At 46.3% G+C, this 21278-nt stretch overlaps 1 protein-coding gene across 1 annotated transcript in view; it reads left to right on the top strand.

Moving 5' to 3' along the window:
• sec13 (SEC13 homolog, nuclear pore and COPII coat complex component) overlaps positions 1-21278 on the top strand; it is a 44739-nt gene that overhangs the window by 1320 nt on the left and 22141 nt on the right. Inside the window, exon 2 of the mRNA XM_086001326.1 lies at positions 2518-2562. Coding sequence (XP_085857452.1) covers positions 2518-2562 — 45 coding nt within the window. The remainder of the gene's footprint in view (positions 1-2517; positions 2563-21278) is intronic.

The following is a 21278-nucleotide window of genomic DNA, read 5'->3' as shown; positions in this document are numbered from 1 at the left end:
GGGAATTGGATATATACAGGAAACTTTTTTATGCGGCACCGACGGGACCGGCGTGTTGCCGGTTTATCAAAATTTCCGGATGACGGAGAGGGTTATCTACCGAGGCTATTTTTAACAAAGAAAAATAAAAAAATCAAGAAATGTGCAGTATACAGTAATTAGGTACTCGCCTACAGAATGTTGTGTTAAATGGATGGTGGAAGATGCTTGATTAAGTACAGTACTGCCAGTTGAGGGTAATGCAATGCAATGACTACCAGCAGCGTGGGAGACACACAGTACCCCTGTAAAATGGCGGATCCGAAGAGACTACCAGCAGCGCGGGAGAGTCAGACTCCTGTTATTAAGATGTTCTGACTTCCGACAGCGCCAAGAAGCTGAGTAGTGACAGTTTGGAGAACTACCCCCACTGACTAACTTGGCCACCGCGGGAGACTCGGCAACATTGCCGGTTATTGAGGTGTTGTTTTCAGAGCGAGAATTTTGCTGGTTAATAGAGAATTCCGGATATTTAGGTGCCGTTTAAACGAGAGTTTCCTGTATCTGAGGCTCAACCACACTGTTCACAACCTTGGTGTCATATTTGACCCGTGAAATGAGCTTCCAACCACATATCCGCAGCATAACAAAGACCGCCTACTTCCACCTCCGTAACATCGACCGTCTCCGCCCTTGCCTCAGCTCATCCGCTGCTGAAACCCTCATCCATGCCTTTGTTACCTCTAGACTTGACTATTCCAATGCACCCCTGGCTGGCCTCCCACATTCCACCCTACGTAAACTTAAGGTCATCCAAAACTCGGCTGCCCTTGTCCTAATTTGTACCAAGTCCCGTTCACCCATCACCCTTGTGCTCGCTGACCTACATTGGCTCCCAGTTAAGCAGTGCTTCGATTTCACAATTCTCATCCTTGTTTTCAATTCCCTCCATGGCTTCGCCCTTTCCTATCTCTGTAATCTCCTTCAGCCGCACAAACCCCACCGCCCCCACCGAGATATCTGCGCTCCTCTAATTCTGCCCTCTTGAGCATCCCTGATTATAATCGCTCAACCTTTGGTGGCCGTGCCTTCTGTTGCCTAGGCCCTAAGCTCTGGAATTCCCTGCCTAAACCTGTCCACCTCGCTACCTCTCTTTCCTCCTTTAAGACGCTCCTTAAAACCTACCTCTTTGACCAAGCTTTTGGCCACCTGCTCTAATTTATCCTTATGTGAATCGGTGTCAAATTTTTGTCTTAAAATACTCCTGTGCAGCGCCTTGGGACGTTTTACTACGTTAAAGGCGCTATATAAATACAAGTTGTTGTTGTACAGTTATGTCCAATGTAGAAGGTCCCCCATTCTTGATTGTATTCTAACAGTAATGCCAACCCCATTTAAAAAAGCCAGACTTGCTTTTATATAGCACCTTTCATTCATGACCACTGGACGTCCCAAAGTACTTTACAGCCAATGAAGTACTTTTGGAAGTGTAGTCACTGTTGTAATGTAGGAAACGCGGCAGCCAATTTGTGCACAGCAAGCTCCCACAGCACAGCAAGCTCCCACAAACAGCAATGTGATAATGACCAGATAATCTGATTTAGTGATGTTGATTGAGGGATAAAAATTGGCCAGGACACTCACAAATCTCATTGTCTTATAAATCAAGAGACAAACTCTTAAAAATCAAGAGATTTGGTATAAAAATCATGAGTTGCTATTTTTTTTGAAACACAAACCAATACAGATTGATAGTTTATAAACCTCATTAGTGGCTTATTTAATCATTTATGTTCTTTTTGTTACTGTAGTTGTGCCCCTTAAAGAGGCGAGCATGTGCAAATTTGTTTTTTGCAGTTGATAACACAGGGCAACCACTGTTTTTCATTTTCAGTAAAATAGTAGTTATGCTTACACGTGGTTTGTTCAACCTTTATTTGATTTAATTGAAAATGTATCTAAAACACAGAAACTTTAAAATAAAACACAAAATGTACATAGGTGGTTTTGTTTCTACTAAATCCAGACGGTTCACTTGCAATTTCTTTGATGATTGTAAATGGGTCATCTAAATTAATTATTGATTGTTGTCGGTGAAGAATCTGTGAGCGTTGTTTGCTTGTTACAATAAATGTGAGGAGCTCGTGGACTTCTTTGTTAAAAGATTGACAACATCCATTCAACTGCTTCTGCATTCAAATCTCTCCCTCCCCCCCCCCCCAGCCCACCGGACCTTACTTCCTCTCCGTTTTCCCCCTGAAAATGAAAAGAGGCCCTCAGCAAAAAATTCAGCAGTAATTGCCAGCCTTATCGGAGAGGCGCGGGATCGGTGGCGTGCAAACAATGAAAAGTCATATTGGTGCGTAGGAAGCACCCTTCTGAGGTTGGGGCTGAGGCTTAAACTGGAAGTGATCAATACTGGGACTGGGTGCCTTGTATGGGAAGAGTGCTGGGAATGAGCCAAACATCCCTCGTCTTAATTGGCATAAACATAAAACAGTTGTTCTGGTAATTTCACTTAATCTGTTTTTTTCATAGGTTTCTGTAATCAACACAGTGGATACGTCCCACGAGGATATGATTGTAAGTGGATCGCTCATTCTTATTACAGTGTGAACTCTCAAAGGACTGCAATTTGGTTAATCGCTACTGCCAAAAACATTTAGTGATTGATTAACTTTATGGGGAATGTAGTTCAGTCTGAGTACTGAGGTTTCTTGTCAGATACATTTGTATGTCTGTGTGGATGCTTGAATCTAGGTATGTGAGGGGTAAGGAGCTCGATAATATAGGAAATTCCCTAATGGTTCTGATCCTACCCTTCAGAGCAAAGTCCTTCAGCAGTAAAACCATTCTTGAGTACTTGTGTTTTCCAGATGCTGTAGAGGGAGCTTTACTCTGTATCTATCTATACTTTATCCTAGTCTCTAATCCATGCTGTTACCCATTCTGAGAAAGCTTGATGGAACTGTGTAGAGGGAGTTGCACGCAGCAGCCAATTGAAGCTATATCAGACTTGAGGAGTGATGGGTGGGACAGTGTAGAGGGAGTGTTACTCTGTATCTAACCCATGCTGTACCTGCCCTGGGAGTGTTTGATGGGACAGTGTAGAGGGAGCTTTACTCTGTATCTAACCCGTGCTGTATCTGCCCTGGGAATGTTTAAAGGTACAGTGTATCTACTTTGTATCTAATCCATACTGTACCTTACCTGAGGAATGCTTGATACTGATATAAGTGGAAAATGGGTCCAATTTTACCAGATTACCCTCACCTAGAAGATCACAAAAATTCCCTAATTTGGAAAAAACCCAAAAAGGACATGTATCACAAATAATAAATAGATGTTTTAGAGTGATTCATGAGACTGCAATCTAATCGGGTTTCAGCTTGCTATAAACTTCTTTAGCTTTGTTTGCTTGCTGTAATACCTTGCGTGTGTGTATATGTGTACTTGTTAAACTGAGGAATGAAGGTGCTATGGTTCAATTTTCTACATTGCACCTTGCACCCACTCACCACGTCAGGTGTTCGAGTGCCCAGAGCAGCACACCTCAAAGTGATTATCACTTTACAATTCAAACATCAGGGGTGGGCATTTAGTTGCAGATTCATATTTTTTGTTTGGTAATTTGTAATCTGAAAATTAGGAGTAGGAAGGAAGTCAGCCACTATTCTACGCCCCCCCCCCCCCCCCCCCCCCAAAGGTTGATATCATTTGCTAGTGAAGTGGTAACTAGATACATCTCTGGAGAGAGTTGGGTCAATGTATCTTGCATACATTGACTATTTCATTGCACCTTAATGAACTGATCATTGTTCAATTTGAACTTGCTGTGGTTATGCCCCTGTCATTAATGCTTCAGTGCAGACACCCTGAGGTGTCCTTTACTTTATTAAATATATATAAACCATCTGCATCTCAGGCAGTGCTTGCCACCACCCAATGGACAATACTGAGCATTCCTGGGGGAGGCCTGGGTTCTCACTGGTGCACATCGTGACTGGCACCTGGAGATAAGGGAAAGAAGGAATTGAGAGCTGACAGAAAGAGGCTTGTTTCTGTCGCACAAACTCGTTTATTCCCAAATACGCAAGCCTGCACTGCAATTATTTCTAACAGCAGGATGTCCCCTGCACATCCCAGGCACTGCAATGCAGTTTGTCTCATTTCTGTGCATCGCAGTACAGGCTCTCACTTTGCAAGAGGAAATCAATAGAGTAATTATTTTTTGTTCCAGCGTATTAGAAGGGACATCAGGTAGCCAGAACAGTGCTACAACGAGGGAAAGAAAATGAGCACAGATTAATTCAGTAATCTTTTGGCGGGGGAGAGAGAGATAGAGACAAACATGTAATTTTGAATCATTTAAAGTAAAAATGTCCACAATTACCAGTGCACTCATGCAAGTTGTATAATAGAGAACAGATGTCCATGTATAAGGTACATGCTGGAATTTATTGGAAATTTTTGCAATGGTTTATCCAAAGAATACTGGATGCTCAGGAGTGAGTTGAAGGTTGCGATCTAACCAATGGCATCGGTGGCTCTGTGATTTAATACTTAATCCTCGCCTTGAGAATTAAAAACAAACTGGTGTCAGCCACATCTAGAGACAAACTCCTGATTATAAAGTGGAATACCTTTCACCCTCATGAGTATGTTGAATAGAGAAGACCAAAGTGACATGAGCTGTGTGCCACAGCCATCAGAAACCAGCCTGACCCCGCTCCTATAAAAGATGGGGTTAACCTGCTGCTTTTTGTGAGGCTAATTACATTTGTAGAAAGCCCTTATTGACATGACTCATTTGTTTTTTGGAGGGGTAAAAATTGTTGGATTAATTTGTATTCATTTACCATCTTTCATTTTATTGAAACTAGCTGTCTGGTGTCTCTTTACTTTGTTCCATGTAGGAGATGTCTATTGTCTACCTGGTGACTCCTTGTAGCATGGCCGTTAAGTTTGAGAGTTCAGTGAATGGGGGATTGTGGACACAAACCTAACTGATCCCCTCCATTGTACCACCTGCTGTACTCCTCCCCATAAAGGCCAGTCTAACCCTGGCACCATACTGAGCAAGGATTATCTGTCTATGCCAATACAGGAAACTTTCGATTAACCGGCCCCTAAATAACCGGAACGCTCTATCCACCGGCAAAATTCAGGAGTCAGTTCAGATAACTTTTATTTCTTTTTTTACTCCATTTGTTGCTGTGCAAGGGTGTAGCTGAAGCTGTTGCTAAGCTACAGAGATGCTTGCAACTTGTGCCGATTGCTTTGAAGCTGTTGGGTTTGTTGCTTTATACGGAGCTCTGAGCTCCGTATCTTTTACTATAGCATTCGGTTATCTGGAATTGTTGATGGACCGGCAACACGTCGGTCCCGTCCGTGCCGGATACCAGAAAGTTTCCTGTACTGGGGTTTCAGCGACACGAAAAAGGTCTTTTCTCTCCACTTCTAAAAGCAGTGGAACAATTTGAGGTACAATCCCACTGAGTGCTGGCAGGGTATTAGACTCTGAAGGCCATCGCATGCGCAATTCCAGCAGGAGTCGCTGCTTAGCAACGGGAATGGAAATGTTTATAGATTTATTTTTAACCTTCCCTGCCTATTCCAGAGGTGCTAAGACCAGCTGTAACACCCCCTACTGCTATTCCTGCTAAGGTCAGGTAACTCTGCATTGACCAGGGATTGAACCTGTCATCTACCTGGCTCAATACCACACTGGAGTTATTTGCTGTATTTTAACCAGAAAGCTGCTACTTCTCTTCATTCATGAAGTGAACACTACTTTGTGATCGTACTATGCAGACGCTAACCAGGAGAGATCTAAATGAACCGATGAAAATAGTCTCTCAAACACTGACATTCATAGCAGTGCGCGCTAATTGCCTTCATCCAAGTGAGGTTCTCCTCAGCTTCAATACTTTCACTTTCCATATGATTCATCAGATATAATATTTACACAGGCAGTGCACTCAACATCATAACCCACATGTGCTTGTTGGGCACAATCGTAGAAATACTAATAGAAATTTGAGCACAGAAGGAGGCCATTTTTTGTCTAGGGTCGCCACCTCTGGTTGGACGTATTTCTGGAAGTTTCATCACGTGGCCTCCAACCAACCCGTCCCCATGTTCCCGCCATTGGTCGCCCAACGCATCCATCCTTGCGGCACACCACCTACCCACACGAGTTGGAAAGCAAACAGACTCTTTCTTCGTTACCGATTGGATGATTCTCAACTGTCAGTGGAGCAGCCATCTCCAGTATTTTTATATCTAAAACAAATGTATTCAAAGAAAAGAGAAAAAAACACTTTTTAATGCCCCAATGATTTCTGTCCCGGGTGTTGCTTGCAGCAGTATCTGGAGATTAATCTTTGATTCCTGGAGACTAGGGTTGCAAAGGGGTGGAAAGTTTCCGGTAAATTTCCGGAAATTTTCCACGGGAAGTTTATTTTGGGAATTTTGCCCAAAAAAGCACATGCTAGCATAATATTGTTTTTTTTGTATTTCTTTTTTTTCCACAGGTCCTCTCTTAAAATTACTAACAGAGATGGAATCTTAATTATTAAGGAATTTCTTAATCAATATATGTTTATCTTCTTACTTGGCTTGTTTTAATAATTACAAGTTTTGTGTGTGACTGTGAACAAATGTGTCCTGATTGGTTGGATGAGTGGATGAGCGATTAGCTCCCTCTATTTGTAATATTTGCATATCGAATTGTGATTGGCCTGCAGGCATCTGTAAGACTGCTATAGTTTTTTTAAGATCCAGGTTAGGGGTCCTGAGGGAAGTCATTTTGTTTTCTGCTGATGTTGTGATGATGCAGTAAGTAAATCAGACTTTATACCAAATAAACCAGTTACTTGTTGAACTCTGTTGTCCTTCAATTTAAAATATACAAAATAATACACTCTTGGTGATGTAGCGTCCTGTGTGTACAGGTCATGCTTCCATCACATGGAGCATCAGCAAAAATGTACTCACCCTGTTGCAATCGTGCTGATCGACCGCAGTTCGACACAGAGATGAATGCCCTTTATTTCTCTGCATAGAACAATGCCACGTTTACCGTCGGATGTGTGGAAGCATTTTACCCCAGGCATTAAAGATGGAAAGACTGTGTACATGTGCAAACACTGTAGAAAGCCATATGTAAAGAATGCCACAAAGATGCAGCAGCATTTATCCAACGATCTTGGATCACAAAAGGTCTTTGCAGTAGTTACTGACAATGCTGCGAATATGAAGGCTGCTTGGGCTCAAGTGGAGGAGGCCTACCCTCATATTACGCCTATTGGGTGCGCAGCTCATGGGCTTAACCTGCTCCTCAAGGACATCATGGGTTTGAGAACCATGGAAGCACTGTACAAGAGAGCCAAGCAAGTTGTTAAGTATGTCAGGGGAAAACAGGTAGTCGCAGCAACCTACAACTCCAAGCAAATGACAAAGAACAAGAACACCACACTGAAGCTGCCCAACAACACTAGATGGGGTGGTGTTGTCATAATGTACAACAGCCTTCTGGAGGGTAAGGAGTCGCTGCAAGAAATGGCAATATCCCAGTCTGGGGATATGGAAACCACCATCAAGAAAATACTGCTGGATGATGTGTTTTGGGAGAGAGTGGTTAGCAGCCTTAAACTACTCTCACCAGTAGCATCTGCAATTGCTCAGATTGAAGGAGATGACGCTGCCTTGTCAGATGTTCTCTGGCTTTTTACTGATTTAAAAGAACAAATCAGCATTGCCCTACCCACATCCCTGCTGCTCAAAGCAGAGGAGAAGGCAATTGTTCAATTCATACAGACGCGTCAAGAATTTTGTGTCAAGCCGATTCATGCTGCAGCATACATGCTGGACCCAAAGCATGTTGGGAGACCAATACTTTCTGGAGAACAGATCAACAGCGCTTACAGTGTGATTTCTACCCTCTCACACCATCTCAATCTGGATGTGGGCAAAGTTCTGGGAAGTCTGGCAAAGTTCTCTACCAAGCAAGGTCTTTGGAATGGGGATGGGATATGGGAATCATGCAAGCATATCAGTGCACATACCTGGTGGAAAGGACTTTGTGCATCTGAGGCCCTGTCACCTATTGCATCGGTGATACTCCAAATCCCACCTTCATCAGCGGCCTCTGAACGAAACTGGTCACTTTTTGGGAATACGCATACAAAGGTGCGCAACAGGCTGACTAACAAGAGAGTGGAGAAACTGGTGGCTATCCGGGCGAACCTACAACTTATTGAGCCAGATACAGAAGTGTCCACCACACAGCTAGACACTGACACAGAGGAGGAAATGGACACGTCAGAGCCAGAGTCAGAGAATCAGGAGGAGCAATGAGGAGTAGAAGACTCAGAAGACTCATGAGTAGAAGACTCAAAGGGACAAAATAAGGACAAATTACAGGCTAAATAAGCTGACGCTCTTTTTATTTTATTTTAGATGGGTCTTTTTTGTGGGGGTTCAGTAAAGTTCAAAATTATTACCTAAACAAAGTTTTGAAAGCCTGTTTTTATTTGTATGGAACAGTATGTCTATTTTGACGACAAAGATAATATAAGGGTCAGAGACAAAAACCATCAGTGTGCAAAAAAACTCTAAATTCCCATGGAAAGTTTCCTCTTTTAAAAATTCCCAGAATTTTGCAACCCTACTGGAGACTCCGGGTTGGCAACCCTATTTTCCCCTTCATGCCTGTACTACTGCTAGCTCCACACTGCAACCTCCTGGTGCCATTTTCCTTCTCTTTCCCTGTAACCTTTAACATTTTCCTGAATGTTTACCCAACTCCCTCTTTTGTTGATATTGAATCACCTTCAGTAGCTACTTCATGGAAGGAGGCCATTCGGCCCGCGTGCCTGTGCTGGCTCTTTGAAAGAGCAGTCGTGCTTAGTCCAACATCCCGCTTTTTGTCCGTAACCCTGTAAATTCCTCATCCTCAAGAACCTGTCCCAACTCCCTTTAAATTATTTATATGCAATCAGCTTCCACCACCATTTCAGATTGAGCGTTCCAGATCCCAACAAGTCTTTGAGTGAAAACATTTCTCCTCATCACCCCTCTAGATCGTTTGCCAGTGATTTTAAATCTATGGCCTCTATTTATTGACCCACTTGTGGTAACATATTCCATATTCTAATAACTTTTTTTCCATGAAAATGAATCTTCCTTTATAAGAAAGAAGAAGAAGAAATAAGAGCAAGAGTAGGCCATACAGCCCCTCGAGCCTGCTCCGCCATTCAATAAGATCATGGCTGATCATCGACCTCAACTTCACTTTCCCGCCCGATCTCCATATCCCTTGATTTCCCTAGAGTCCAAAAATCTATCTATGATTCTAGTATTAATCCAAATTCATGACCCCTTGTTATCAATTCCCCAGTCAGAGAGTCAGATAAACGTTTTCAAATTCTATTGAACATTTCTTTAAGATCTTCCCTTGACCACCTCTGCTCCAGTAAGCATAGCCTTTGGTTTCCAAGTCTGTCATCAGAACCTCTATCCTTTCATCCCTGGTATCATCCTACGATTGGTACTAAATGTAAGATTTAGTGGCTAAAAATGCTGTTGATTGTGACTCTCACATGAAATCCATTTTGGATCAAAGGTATAAAATAAACAACTCTTTTCCCCCCTTGGTCTTGGCATTGGGAAATGCTGGCACCGTTGCATTTATTGCTCATCCCTTGTTGCTCCAAGGTTAGTGGGAGGTAGGGAAGTGAAAATAAAGCGGCATTTTGTTGCATTGATCTTTAATTTTCTTGCCTTACCACCTCCTTTCCTGGAGGGTTACAGCCTGTGCTGAGAAATGGTTCCACAGACACTGGCAGCCTTTTTGTACCTAGTCCAAATGGCCATTCTCCATGTGCGAGCCCAGCCAGATCACAATCTCGCCCGACATCCACACTGAAGCACTTTAGAGGAAATGTCACTGGATGGCGACCAGTTGCAGGTCCCCTGGCTGATTAATTCTGCACCTCTCCACCCCTTTAACCCAGTGACACTGATTGTAGTGCCCCACTACCACCTACTGAGGTCAGCACAGACTACAGATCGAACCTGGGATGCTCCAGATCTATACGACTCAGTACCACACCTTACTAATGGAGCCACTGGGAGAAGCAGGCTACCTTTGAATGAAAAGCACGTTGATGGCAGTGTGGTCACAGGGAGTTCAGTAAAGTGGAACAGTGGGTGTGTGAGCTTTTCATACTTGAACTGTGGAGAAACATCCTGCAGTACAATTGCAGGTCTGTCCTTTCAAACTTGGGCTGCGGTTATAGGTCTGTCATTGGTAGTGATGAGAGCAGTGCAGGGATTTTGGTAGAAATAATGTTGGATTTCTTTTTGACTCATTAGAAAACTTGTTCCTTTAATAAAATCGTGCGTTGCTGTTAAAAATAGAAACCGTATTGAATGGGATGAAGGGCCTTGCCTTGCCCTTTTGGCCATTTTTAGATGGATATCGATGTCGGAAACCGACCTGGCTGCTTTTGATGCCTGTTTCTCAGTCACATGGATTCTGACGTAATAGCGACACTACGCTTGTCAGACAGGTCATAGAACTGGGATTTTCTTGCTTGTAATCTATCCTGTTGGTAGAGCAGCAAGGACAGGACAGACTGTATTGGAAGAAAAACTCTGGGTTAAAGATCAAACATTTTTCCAGAAAGTAAAACTTCTTCACTGGTGTGTCATGTTTATGCAGAGCTACTGCTGCAGCACTAAGTTCTGGTTTCCCAGCAGTTTGCCTTTTTTGGGTCATCTTATGGTTTTTGCTGATTTGGAAAACTGGCAGATGGAGTTCAACATGTGGAAGTGAAAGGACCTAAGAAAGATAGATAAAGCTGTTGAGACTAGGTCAATTGAAAATTTCAAAACAGGGATCCATGGACAAGGGCATTAAGGGTTATGGAACCAAGGCGGGTAAATGGAGTTAAGATGCAGATCAGCCATGATCTAATTGAACATGCCTGAGGGGCTGAATGGCCTATTCCTGTACCACCACCACCTCTCCGCCCCCCCAAAACGACGAGTGTGAAGGGCCCATGAGGCACTATATGAATGCAAGTTCTTTCTTTATAACTTGCAGGTGTTTCTGATCGTGAATGCAAGTAAAGTAGCTGCAGCTTTACGCCTAGACTGAGCGGTTTGGTTTATTGTTGGGCCAGAGCCTCGACTGATGATTCAGGCATATTCTGGACTGCCGTGCATCACTGCTGTCCTGCAGAGCAGTTCATTACTCATACGCAGTTGCCATGCTGTGGCTCATAAAACCGCATTCCGTGAATGAATATGAACGTTCATATTAAGTAAGGGGAAGGGAGTTCTACCCAAGGGCACTCTGTACAGGAGCAGATTTGGTCCTGGCAGAGGCAGCTGTCATAAGGATGTGTGGCTCGCGCATTCGACGCCAGTGGCTGTGGAGAATTGGAGTGATTTTATGCTGAGGTACAGACTTCTGGTACCTTGGTGTATATTGTAGCATTCCAGTTTGATGCAGTGCCTATATCTTGCTTCACAATCCAGAGATCATAGGGGTGAGACTGGTAGGGGACGGGGGCTTGTTTTTGAACATTTATCTTGTTCTAATTCTTTTTTTTGATTCTTTTCTGGCACCGCACTGCTCTTATTTTGGCCTCTTCCCTCAACCGCCATTAGTTAGTGCTATCTTGGCCAATTTTTTTTTTTAATTGCCAGCCCCACTCCAGCACCAGCCTCAAACCCTGTGCTATTCTCCCACTCCAGGCCCAAACCTCAACCTCAGCCCTGTGGTCTCCTCCCACTCCAGGCCCAAACCTCAGCCCTGTGGTCTCCTCCCACTCCAGGCCCAAACCTCAGTCTCAGCCCTGTGGTCTCCTCCCACTCCAGGCCCAAACCTCAGTCTCAGCCCTGTGGTCTCCTCCCACTCCAGGCCCAAACCTCAGCCCTGTGGTCTCCTCCCACTCCAGGCCCAAGCCTCAGCCCTGTGGTCTCCTCCCACTCCAGGCCCAAACCTCAGTCTCAGCCCTGTGGTCTCCTCCCACTCCAGGCCCAAACCTCAGCCCTGTGGTCTCCTCCCACTCCAGGCCCAAACCTCAGTCTCAGCCCTGTGGTCTCCTCCCACTCCAGGCCCAAACCTCAGCCCTGTGGTCTCCTCCCACTCCAGGCCCAAGCCTCAGCCCTGTGGTCTCCTCCCACTCCAGGCCCAAACCTCAGTCTCAGCCCTGTGGTCTCCTCCCACTCCAGGCCCAAACCTCAGCCCTGTGGTCTCCTCCCACTCCAAGCCCAAACCTCAGTCTCAGCCCTGTGGTCTCCTCCCACTCCAGGCCCAAGCCTCAGCCCTGTGGTCTCCTCCCACTCCAGGCCCAAACCTCAGTCTCAGCCCTGGGGTCTCCTCCCACTCCAGGCCCAAACCTCAGTCTCAGCCCTGTGGTCTCCTCCCACTCCAGGCCCAAACCTCAGTCTCAGCCCTGTGGTCTCCTCCCACTCCAGGCCCAAACCTCAGCCTCAGCCCTGTGGTCTCCTCCCACTCCAGGCCCAAACCTCAGCCTCAGCCGTGTGGTCTCCTCCCACTCCAGGCCCAAACCTCAGTCTCAGCCCTGTGGTCTCCTCCCACTCCAGGCCCAAACCTCAGCCTCAGCCCTGTGGTCTCCTCCCACTCCAGGCCCAAGCCTCAGTCCTGTGGTCTCCTCCCACTCCAGGCCCAAACCTCAGCCTCAGCCCTGTGGTCTCTTCCCACTCCAGGCCCAAACCTCAGCCTCAGCCCTGTGGTCTCCTCCCACTCCAGGCCCAAACCTCAGCCTCAGCCCTGTGGTCTCCTCCCACTCCAGGCCCAAGCCTCAGTCTCAGCCCTGTGGTCTCCTCCCACTCCAGGCCCAAACCTCAGCCCTGTGGTCTCCTCCCACTCCAGGCCCAAGCCTCAGCCCTGTGGTCTCCTCCCACTCCAGACCCAAACACCAGTCTCAGCCCTGTGGTCTCCTCCCACTCCAGGCCCAAACACCAGCCTCAGCCCTGTGGTCTCCTCCCACTCCAGGCCCAAACACCAGCCTCAGCCCTGTGGTCTCCTCCCACTCCAGGCCCAAACCTCAGCCTCAGCCCTGTGGTCTCCTCCCACTCCAGGCCCAAGCCTCAGCCTCAGCCCTGTGGTCTCCTCCCACTCCAGGCCCAAACCTCAACCTCAGCCCTGTGGTCTCCTCCCACTCCAGGCCCAAACCTCAGCCTCAGCCCTGTGGTCTCCTCCCACTCCAGGCCCAAACCTCAGCCCTGTGGTCTCCTCCCACTCCAGGCCCAAGCCTCAGTCTCAGCCCTGTGGTCTCCTCCCACTCCAGGCCCAAACCTCAGCCCTGTGGTCTCCTCCCACTCCAGGCCCAAACCTCAGCCCTGTGGTCTCCTCCCACTCCAGGCTCAAACCTCAGCCTCAGCCCTGTGGTCTCCTCCCACTCCAGGCCCAAACACCAGCCTCAACCCTGTGGTCTCCTCCCACTCCAGGCCCAAACCTCAGCCTCAGCCCTGTGGTCTGCTCCCACTCCAGGCCCAAACCTCCGCCTCAGCCCTGTGGTCTCCTCCCACTCCAGGCCCAAACCTCCGCCTCAGCCCTGTGGTCTCCTCCCACTCCAGGCCCAAACACCAGCCTCAGCCCTGTGGTCTCCTCCCACTCCAGGCCCAAACCTCAGTCTCAGCCCTGTGGTCTCCTCCCACTCCAGGCCCAAACCTCAGCCTCAGCCCTGTGGTCTCCTCCCACTCCAGGCCCAAACCTCAGCCTCAGCCCTGTGGTCTCCTCCCACTCCAGGCCCAAACCTCAGTCTCAGCCCTGTGGTCTCCTCCCACTCCAGGCCCAAGCCTCAGCCCTGTGGTCTGCTCCCATCCAGGCCCAAACACCAGCCTCAGCCCTGTGGTCTGCTCCCACTCCAAGCCCAAACCTCAGCCTCAGCCCTGTGGTCTCCTCCCACTCCAAGCCCAAACCTCAGTCTCAGCCCTGTGGTCTCCTCCCACTCCAGGCCCAAGCCTCAGCCCTGTGGTCTGCTCCCATCCAGGCCCAAACACCAGCCTCAGCCCTGTGGTCTGCTCCCACTCCAGGCCCAAACACCAGCCTCAACCCCGATGCCATTGTCCCACTCAGGCCCAAACCCCAGCCTCCGCTTCAACCCCTGTGGCATCCTCCCACTCCAGGCCCAAGCCTCAGTCTCAGCCCTGTGGTCTCCTCCCACTCCAGGCCCAAACCTCAGCCCTGTGGTCTCCTTCCACTTCAGGCCCAAACCCCTGAGGTCTCCTTGCACTCCCAGTATGCAGCTCCTCCTGCTCGCATTCTTCTGCCCCCCCAGTCCGAGCCAGAATTTTTTTAAAGTTCATGATCCTAGCTCTATTGCCTCCTCCCACTCCCTATCCACTGCTCCCGGTCTGAGCCCTGCCCTCAGCGCCTTTGGCTCACTCCTCCTTCCAGTCCTAGCTCCTGCAGCCTGTTGATTCTTAAGGCCTTGGGGCTCAACCCCTTCCTGGTGCCCCTCCTCGTGCTACCACCCCTGCCATGCATTGGATATTAGCTGAGAAAAGCAATAGTAATAGGGGATTCTATTGTAAAGGGAATAGCTAGGCGTTTCTGCGGCCGCAAACGAGACTCCAGGATGGTATGTTGCCTCCCTGGTGCAAGGGTCAAGGATGTCTCGGAGCGGCTACAGAGCATTTTGGAAGGGGAGGGTGAACAGCCAGTTGTTGTGGTGCATATAGGCACCAACGATTTAGGTAAAAAACAGGATGAGGTCCTAAAAGCTGAATATAGGGAGTTAGGAGGTAAATTAAAAAATAGGACCTCAAAGTTGTAATCTCAGGATTGCTACCAGTGCCACGTGCTAGTCAGAGTAGAAATAGAAGGGTATTTCAGATGAATACGTGGCTAGAGGAATGCTGCAAGAGGGAGGGATTCAAATTCCTGGGACATTGAAACCGGTTCTGGGGGAGGTGGGACCAGTACAAAACGGACGGTTTGCACCTGGGCAGGACTGGGACCGAGGTCCTAGGGGGAGTGTTTGCTAGTGCTGTGGGGGAAGGTTTCAACTAAAATGGCAGGGAGTTGGGAACCTGTGCAGGGAGACAGAGGAAAGGAAAACAAGGATAGAAGCAAAAGACAGAAAGCAGAAAAGCAAAAGTGGCAGTCAGAGTAATCAAGGGTTTAAATCAAACATGGCCACAATAAATAATAATTCTAAAAGGTCTAAGAGTGTTAAAAAAAGAAGCCTGAAGGCTTTGTGTCTTAATGCGAGGAGCATTCGTAATAAGGTGGATGAATTAGCTGCGCAAATAGATGTAAACGGATATGATATGATTGGGATTACGGAAACATGGCTCCAGGGTGACCAAGGCTGGGAACTCAACATCCAGGGGTATTCAATATTCAGGAAAGAAGGCGAAAAGGAGGTGGGGTAGCATTGCTGGTTAAAGAGGAGATTAACACAATTGTAAGGAAGGATATTAGCCCTGATGTAGAATCTGTATGGGTGGAGCTGAGAAATACCATGGGACAGAAAACATTAGTGGGAGTTGTATACAGACCCCCAAACAGTAATGTGGAGGTTGGGGATGGCAGTAAATGGGAAATTAGAGACGCGTGCTATAAGGGCACAGCAGTTATCATGGGTGACTTTAATCTACATATAGATTGGGCTAACCAAATTAGTAACAATACTGTGGAGGAGGAATTCCTGGAGTGTTTACGGGATGGTTTCCTGGACCAATATGTCGAGGAACCAACTAGAGATCAGGCCATCTTAGACTGGGTATTATGTAATGATGAGAAAGGAATAATTCACAATCTTGTTGTGCGAGGCCCCTTGGGGCGGAGCGATCATAATATGATAGAATTCTTCATTAAGATGGAGAGTGAAGTATTTGACTCAGCGACTAGGCTCCTGAATTTAAATAAAGGAAACTACAATGGTATGAGGCGCGAGTTGGGTAGGATTGATTGGGGAATGTTACTCAAAGTGTTGATGGTGGATAGGCAATGGCAAACATTTAAAGATCGCATGGATGAACTACAGAATTTGTTCATCCCAGTTTGGCATAAAAATAAAACAAAAAAAAGTGAATCAACCATGGCTAACAAGGGAAATTAGGGATAGCATAAGATCCAAGGAGAGGACATATAAATTGGCCAGAAAAAGCAGCAAACCTGAGGATTGGGAGCAGTTGAGGATTCAACAAAGGAGGACAAAGGGATTAATTAAGAGGGGGAAAATAGAGTATGAGAGTAAGCTTGCAAGGAACGTAAAAACTGACTAAAAGCTTCTATAGATATGTGAAGAGAAAAAGATTGGTGAAGTCAAGCGTAGGTCCCTTGCAGTCAGAATCAGGGGAATTTATAATGGGGAACAAAGAAATGGCAGACCAATTAAATACATACTTTGGTTCTGTCTTCACAAAGGAGGACACAAATAACCTCCCAGAGATGTCGGGGAACATAGGGTCTAATGAGAGGGAGGAACTGAAAGAAATCAGTATTTGTAGGGAAATGGTGTTAGGGAAATTGACGGGATTGAAGGCCGATAAATCCTCAGGGCCTGATGATCTACATCCTAGGGTATTTAAGGAAGTGGCCCGAGAAATAGTAGATGCATTGCTGGTCATCTTCCAAAATTCTATAGACTCTGGAACAGTTCCCATGGAATGGAAGGTAGCTAATGTTACCCCACTATTCAAAAAAGGTGGTAGAGAGAAAACGGGGAATTATAGACTGGTAAGCCTGACATCGGTAGTGGGGAAAATGCTAGAGTTCATTATAAAAGATGTAATAGCAGAGCACTTGGAAAACAGTGACAGGATCGGACAAAGTCAACATGGATTTACAAAAGGTAAATCATGCTTGACTAATCTATTGGAACTTTTTGAGGGTGTAACTGGTAAAATAGATAAGGGAGAACCAGTGGATGTGGTGTATTTGGACTTTCAGAAGGCTTTCGATAAGGTCCCGCATAAGAGATTAGCGTGTAAAGTTAAGGCACGTGGGATTGGGGGCAAGGTACTGACTTGGATAGAGAACTAGTTGGCAGACAGGAAGCAAAGAGTTGGAATAAACGGGTCTTTTTCCGAGTGGCGGGCAGTGACTAGTGGGGTACCACAGGGATCGGTCCTAGGACGCCAGCTATTCACAATATATATTAATGATCTAGACGAGGGAGCTAGATGTAATATCTCCAAGTTTGCAGACGACACAAAACTGGGTGGGCATGTGTTTTGTGAGGAGGATGCAGTGTGGAGGATGCCGAGAAACTCCAGTATGATTTGGACAGGTTGGGTGATTGGGCAGATGCATGGCAGATGTAGTATAATATGGATAAATGCGAGGTTATCCACTTTGGTGGCAAAAACAGGAAGGCAGATTATTATCTGAATGTAATCGATTGGGAGAAGGGGAAGTGCAACGAGACCTGGGTGTCCTTGTGCACCAGTCGCTGAAGGTAAGCATGCAGGTGCAGCAGGCGGTTAAGAAGGCAAATGGTATGTTGGCCTTCATAGCGAGAGGATTCGAGTACAGGAGCAAGGATGTCTTGCTGCAGTTGTACAGGGCCTTGGTGAGACCACATCTTGAGTATTGTATGCAGTTTTGGTCGCCTTATCTGAGGAAGGATGTTCTTGCCATGGAGCGAGTGCAGCAAAGATTCACCAGACTGATACCTGGGATGGCAGGAATGACGTATGAGGAGAGATTGGGTCGATTGGGCTTATACTCGCTGGAGTTTAGAAAAATGAGAGGGGATCTCATTGAAACTTATAAAATTCTAACAGGACTAGACAGACTAGATGCAGGAAGGATGTTCCCGATGGCCGGGGAGTCCAGAACCAGGGGTCACAGTCTAAGGATAAGGGGTAAGCCATTTAGGACAGAGATGAGGAGGAATTTCTTCACCCAGAGAGTGGTGAACCTGTGGAATTCTCTACCACAGAAGGCAGTAGAGGCCAATTCATTAAATATATTCAAGAAGGAGTTAGATATATTTCTTAAGGCTAAAGGGATCAAGGGATATGGGGAGAAGGCAGGGACAGGGTACTGAATTTGGATGATCAGCCATGATCTCATTGAATGGCGGAGCAGGCTCGAGGGGCCGAATGGCCTACTCCTCCTATCTTCTATGTTTCTGGTCTGTTGCTTTAGGCCTCACTCCAATGCAGCAAGATATTAAAATGACATCAAAAGTTTTAGGCTAAGGCTTTGAGGAAAACCGTTTTCCAGAAAAGGGAGATAGTTGGATATATTTCGTATACCGACTGTGGAGCTTGTATCTCGGTGAGCACGACCTTCCTACTCAAACTGCTTTCATCGGCAGTAAATTAGCCCTGATTTTTTAATGCAAACACAGCAGGGCATTTTTTTTTTAATTGCCATTTTCTTTGAAGCCATGTCTCTCCCTTGTCGCTGATTCTGTGGGTTCTCCAGACGGTGCTGGCAGGCAGTCTGTTCCCTGCCTTCTCTCGCTCCCTCCATTAAATGCGACACTACGCTTGACTCTTCCATTATAAATGAAAAATGTATAGATCACATCTTTCTCTGGAGGAATGCTTTGCGCCTGCTTCCAGATAGCATTCCCTTGTCTGTCTTTTGCTACATACCAAAAAAAAGAAAGACTTAAAAAATAGCTTGCATTTCTATAGCGCCTTTCACAACCTCAAGAGATCCCAAAGCGCTTTACAACCAATGAAGTACTTTTGTAAGTGTAGTCGCTGTTGTAGAAAATGCAGCAGCTAAATTGCGCACAGCAAGGTCCCGCAAACAGCAGTGCGATAAACCACCAGATAATCTGTTTTAGCGGTTTTGGCTGAGGGATAACTATTGGCCAGGGCACCGGGGAAAACTCCCCTGCTCTTTGAATAGTGCTGTGGGATCTTTTACGTCCACATGAACCTATGCTGTAATTCAGATTTATCGAGCGTCCAGTGTTGCTGACTTTTTTAATCGGGGCTATAATCCCAACCAGTATCTTGCTTGAGAATCATTCTCAGGAATGCTGTTGCATCACAGAGTGACGGGACACTGGTTTGCGCCTACAATACATCACACACCGAGCCACTGATCAGGATACAAGTAAAGCTGAATATTCTAAGTTTACATTGAGAGCTCGGGCCCCTTGTGGTGAAGTGAATGTTGGCCTCTTTTGCTAATATAAATCATTTTCTGTTGAGTCCAATCACTTCCCTAAGGGAAAGGGCTATAAAGGTCAGTTGTCCTACAAAGTACTTCTATTTTTTTATAGGGCCCCTTTCATTTGCTCGTTGGAAACTGGGCTAACAGCATGCCCTTGTCTTTCTTTGGAAGGAATACTAAGAAAAGGAGAGGAAACTACACTGAACCCTAGCTTGGTTAACCTTTTAGAGTTGGGCAGGCCATGAATGGAGGCCCAGAGAGAGGTGTACCAGCAAGTCTACTGAGGGCTAGAGGTGAAGGAGAGGTAGTGACAATAAGTTGGACTGCATTGTGTGCAACACTGCCATAAATGTTTTTGTTACATAGTCCTACAACAGCAACTTGCATATTTGTAGCACTGTTTAATGTGGAAAAAAAACAAGGCAGTTCAGGGAGGAATAAGAAAAAGAGAATGCTGAGCCAGAGGAGGCGATATTAGGAATATGACCAAAAGATTGGTCAAAGTAATGGGTTTTAAGGAGGGTCTCGAGGGAGGTGGAGGGAGTGAGTCCCGTTTCATGGGACCTAGGTGACCAATGGAGTGAGGGGGTGGGGATTCCCAAGAGGATGCAGTCAAAGGAATGGAGAGCTATGGGGAGCTGTATGGCTGGAGGAGTTAGAAATGTGGGAGGGGCAAGGCCATGGAGGGCTTTAAACACAAGGATGAGAATTTTAAATTTGAGGCATTGAGGTCCAAGATCCATTGTAGTCGGTGAGGACAGGGGTGATGGATGAGTGGAACTTGGTGCAGGATAGGGCAAGGGCAGCAGAGCTTTGGATGAACTAACGTATACAGAGGGTGGAGATGGAAGACCGGCGAGGAGAGCATTGTCGAGTCTGGAGGTGACCAAGGCATGGGTGAGAGTTTCAGCGGTAGATGGGCTGAGGCATGGACAGAGGTGGGCAGTGTTACGGAGGTGGAAGTAGCTGGTCTTTGTGCCAGAGAGGATATGGGGTCGGAATCAGCTCGGGGTTGAACAAGATGGTGAGGTTGTGAACAGTCTAGTTCAGCTTGAGAGAATGGCCAGGGAGGGAGGTGGAGTTTGTGATGGAGGCCAGAGATGATGGTTTTGGTCTTCCCATTGTTTAGCTGGAGACCAGTCAAAGTGGGAATCCTTACGTAGGTGCAGGAGCAACTTGGAGCCCCTTTGGCTATGTAATAAAGAGACCAGAGGATGGCAGTGTTGATCAGGGTGAACACCAGGGTTGGGAGCTCCAATGCTTTCTGTATCGCGTACTTCCTCCTGTGTGTGTATATGTCTGTTAAACCATCAATAGCAGAGAAATCTGCACTACTTAACTGTTTGTTTACTATATGTATCAAAATTGCATAAGAGTAGAAATTTAACTTGTGCTTTATCACTGTTGATCGGTAATGGTTATTTACACTTCAAATAAAATTGATTCATTCAATTCAACTTCAAATCAAAGGCTATTGTGAAATGCAGCGAGGATTCAGACCCATCAATCCTCAATAGCCCTAGAAATAGTAGATGCATTGCTGGTCATCTTCCAAAATTCTATAGACTCTGGAACAGTTCCCATGGATTGGAGGGTAGCTAATGTAACCCCACTATTCAAAAAAGGTGGTAGAGAGAAAATGGGGAATTATAGACCGGTAAGCCTGATATCGGTAGTGGGGAAAATGCTAGAGTCCATTATAAAAGATGGAATAGCAGAGCACTTGGAAAACAGTGACAGGATCGGACAAAGTCAACATGGACTTACAAAAGGTAAATCGTGCTTGACTAATCTACTGGAATTTTTTGAGGATGTAACTGGTAGAATAGATAAGGGAGAACCAGTGGATGTGGTGTATTTGGACTTTCAGAAGGCTTTCGATAAGGTCCCGCATAAGAGATTAGCGTGTAAAATTAAAGCACATGGGATTTGGGGGTAAGGTACTGACTTGGATAGAGAACTGGTTGGCAGACAGGAAGCAAAGACTTGGAATAACCGGGTCTTTTTCTGAGTGGCTGGCAGTGACTAGTAGGGTACCGCAGGGATCGGTGCTAGGACCCCAGCTATTCATAATATATATTAATGATGATCTAGACGAGGGAACTAGATGTAATATCTCCAAGTTTGCAGACGACACAAAGCTGGGTGGGCGTGTGTGCTGTGA

Source organism: Somniosus microcephalus, chromosome 11, assembly GCF_052327205.1.
Source record: "Somniosus microcephalus isolate GS21.2 chromosome 11, FLI_Smic_1.0, whole genome shotgun sequence".
Classification (NCBI taxonomy): Eukaryota; Metazoa; Chordata; class Chondrichthyes; order Squaliformes; family Somniosidae; genus Somniosus; species Somniosus microcephalus.
The sequence above is the reverse complement of the archived record's forward strand: the minus strand, read 5'-3'. Positions and strand labels throughout refer to the sequence as shown.